General features: G+C 48.2%; 1 protein-coding gene across 1 annotated transcript in view; it reads left to right on the top strand.

Annotated features, from left to right (window-relative positions):
- TSPAN4 (tetraspanin 4) overlaps positions 1-181 on the top strand; it is a gene marked incomplete at its 5' end in the record, with an annotated part of 65124 nt that extends 64943 nt beyond the window's left edge. Inside the window, one exon of the mRNA XM_010137887.1 lies at positions 65-181. Within this exon, the coding sequence (XP_010136189.1) occupies positions 65-133 (69 nt within the window). The remainder of the gene's footprint in view (positions 1-64) is intronic.
- Positions 182-3860: the final 3679 nt, after the last annotated feature.

Here is a 3860-nt window from a genome sequence, read left to right as displayed (position 1 = left end):
CAATAAATAGGGTTGACTTTTTTTTTTCACCTGCTGAAAAAATATTGTTCCTTTTTTCCCCTAGATTCTCGGGCTCACCTTCGCGATGACCATGTACTGTCAGGTAGTCAAGGCAGACACCTACTGTGCATAGACACCGTTCCCCATCTCTCCACTCCTCCTCCAAAGGACACAGGAGAAATCTCCTTCATGCTCATTCATCTGACTTTCTTTTCCCCCCCCTTTGTACTATAAACTGTGTATAATGCTGTAATAATTTCTGAAGATTTTATGAATCGCGCAACTTTCTGAAGGAGGAAGAAAAGAAAAAGTCTGTGTGTGACCTGGCCCAGGTAAGAGCAGCCTTGTCTTGATGCAGAAGCAAAGCTCCTAGGAGCGACAGCTCCTTTCCCGTGGCCCACGAGGCAAAGATGCTGCTTACAAGGGGCTGCTCTGCAAACCCATGGTAGGAAAAGATCACGGCGAGGCCCCCTCTGCGGAAGCTGCCAGGCTGCCTTTCCGCTCTTCGTGGTCTGGAAGAGTTGGGGGTGTAGAAGATGCATGTTCTTCAGCCTGGCAGGAAGGTGGAGAGCAGCTAGCGCTGTCTGAAGCTGTAATTGTACTACAGTTTGCGCACAGCTATGATGTCGGGCTCACACAGCCCTGCCGCCACGTGTCTCAAGATGATTTTGTAGCCAGGAGAGGATCATCATCAGGAATGTGTTATTTTAGAGGTGAATTTTTAATATCTGATGCGCTGCAAAGTCAGGCTTTTAACCAGAATCTGTACAGCAAGGTCTGGCTGTGAAGGGAAACCAATATCGGACATTGTCTCACTTATTAGTTGCCAGTGGCGTGGAGGTGGTTGACTGTGTATGTACTATATATCCATTCATCTACAGACACTGCTCTGAAGGGAGGTGAAAATACCCAGCGTCTAACATCAGAAAGAGGGACCCTTTCTATCCCATTTCACATTCCAACTGAAATAACCGAGAATTATTTCTTGTCGGAGGCACTATCGCATACGCCACTGGGAGTCAAGTAATTACTTCCCGCTGTATCTTCATTTCAGTAAACAAGTTGTGAGTGGGCTCTCGCTGTCATTCTGCTACAGGTCTATTTTTTATCATCCCTGTTTCAAGTAGGGTGCCAAACACCATCACTCATTGCCACTCTCGAAGATCCCTACAAAGCTGTCAGCTGTTCCTCCCCTAACGTCACCATTTCATTACTTTACTTTGGGATATCACCATCTGCAGGGATGATGGAGTTTGCCTTGCTGAGGAGAAATCTTTTGCACATTGCTCATTTTTCTGAGCGTTATTAAGACTTGGGCTGCTTTGATGCTTAGCTTTGTTTTTTTCAGCTGCACGCTTACACCAGCCAGGACTCATCTGTCTTTGTTAGAGTTGGAGTCACCTCTCAGCTCTGTTTTTCAGACCTATCTCTTTTTGGCTACAATATGCCCCATGCTTCTGGAATTTGCAGAAATCAAAATCATAACTTTCCTTAGCCAGAAAACAGCCATCAACTGTCTGACTGCCCCCACCCTGACGTAATTGCTGTAGTACCCTTCTGTGAACACTGTCTAGAGATGAGGGTAACAATCAGATGTCTGCTGTGGTTCGGACAAACAATTCCCATCAGCATGTGGCCCCAGATAACACACATGGGGCTGGGAGAAGCTGACGCACCCCCAGGAAGGGGCACAGCAAGGGACAGGCAACAGGAGCAGTGGAGCTGCCCTGCTCCCTGCAGCCAGCCTCTGGGCACCTGACAGGATACCAGTGCCACCACCATGGTGCCCTGCTGTCCCAGAGAGTCCAACTGGGACAGACTCAAAGCATGCACCAAGTTTAGGCAAAAAAAGTCACCCTGTACCTGTAGTGTTGCAACAGCAGGTCTCAGCTGTGAGTGACACTTTGCTGGCTTTCATTTAAAGGCAGTTTCCAGTGGTAAAGCTGGACTTGCCGACCCACAACCTAGGGACAATCTACTCAACACCATCAGTCACCCTGTTCTGCACCTGCACCAGTGCAACTGTTACTCTCAGTGCTTGGGTTTGGGGCTTTGCTTTTCCTCTTTGCTGAGTTCCTGCAGTCTGCTCTCCTCAAGCCCAAACTACTCTTTGTAGGGAAGCACTTTTAGGACAGGCTGGTGTGTGAAAAAGCACACATCTTCCACCCCACCTTCATGCCTCCCCCTCTGTAGCATAGGGCATTTGGCTCTGCAGGCTAAGTTGGAAGTAACCTGTTACTTGTGTGTGTTGTAACATGGCTTCCCACTCACTCACCATCACCACCATCTCCCCACCACTGAAGGGTTTGCCTGCTGTGCTAACAAGCCTTTGACAAGTGTTACCAGACCTCGACCCCAGACAGGTTAAACTGTGAGCAGCCCACGCACAGGCACCCTCTGCCGCAAGCTAGAGCCTTACTCTTGGTGTTACCATCACCACAGCTCCATGCTCTCAGGGTCCTGCACTTTGCAGGATGGTGCCAGTTCACTCCTTTCTGCTCGGTTCCTGTCTCACCTGCGTAGGCGCGATTCCTGGTTAGCTGTACCGCTAATTCTTGCCATGGGTTGTAGCTCATAGCCACAGGAGCTCCGGGTGACAGCTCCGAGTCTCCACCACTGAAAAGCAGTACAACAACATGATGAATACATTGATAAACCACTGATGGGTGAGAGAGACAGAAGGTCTTGTGGTGATCCCTGCCATTAAAAGCTAATGCAGAGGCAGCAGCCTGGTGAGGGCTCAGCTGGGAGGAGCAAACCCTTGTGCAACAGAGCTCCGCCAAGGCCACCTCTCATCAGGCTGCTGCTGGTGCTGCAGGGAGAAGAGAGATCACAACCCCTCGTCCTGCTCATCTCCTGTAACGTGCGCTGAGCTCTTGGAGACAGCTGCGGGACTTCAATGAAACCTACAGAAAACAAAATGAGAAAGAGCGACCGAAGCCAAGTGACACTTTGTGGGTCCCTCTGATCATTTTCCACAGTTCAGGTGTCTTTACAAGCTGATCTGCCTTGGTTTCCCAAACCATGGATCTCTAGGGTGTATGTGCAACACTCGCTCGGTACATCCCAGTCACTGCACCAGAAAGACACGGCACTACTCACTGAAAAGAAAAAGGAGAAACCCACATCCAGACCTCACACTGCTGCTAATAACTCTTCTTTTTAACCATCCTCTTACTCTGCCAACTGAGACACTACTGCAACTCATTTAGCATTTGAACTGGGCTGTTTTCTATATTTGATGTTACTAACTCTCTTCACACAGGCCAAACAGATGTTATGGTGCTTAGAGCATTACCAGCACAATCCAATTGCAACCCTCCGAACAGAGGGCGTGTAACAAGCCTCAGACGTGCCGTGTCTGCTTCCCAAGAGGATTGCAGCAGCCCTTCCCTGCTGGCGAGGGCGGAAGAGTTTATGATGTGTAACAGCAACAATCTGCTTTTAAAAAACCAATCAATAAGAAAAAAACCACCCAGCAGCCCTTCCCTGCTGGCGAGGGCGGAAGAGTTTATGATGTGTAACAGCAACAATCTGCTTTTAAAAAAACAATCAATAAGAAAAAAAAACACCACAAAAGACAGTTCCATATTATGCATAAAACATCATGTTGAACTGGTTGATGCTAAATAAACACCCTGTAGTAGAACCGGCTGCTTGTATCGTCTGCGTGCAGAGCAACACCGAGTTATTCCAGTCGCTGCCATTAGTGGGTTGTCCTTTTTAGTAACATCTGTTGTATTATTTTCACTTCTTGTCTTCAAACATGAAGAAGGATTCGATACATTTGAATTGCAGACAGATCCAAAGGCAACCAAGGTGTTGCAGGAGAGCACGCCCAAGTTATACTTCGTGTTCTC

Source organism: Buceros rhinoceros, unplaced genomic scaffold (assembly GCF_000710305.1).
Source record: "Buceros rhinoceros silvestris isolate BGI_N320 unplaced genomic scaffold, ASM71030v1 scaffold1386, whole genome shotgun sequence".
Classification (NCBI taxonomy): Eukaryota; Metazoa; Chordata; class Aves; order Bucerotiformes; family Bucerotidae; genus Buceros; species Buceros rhinoceros.
This window is presented reverse-complemented; position numbering and strand designations above follow the sequence as displayed.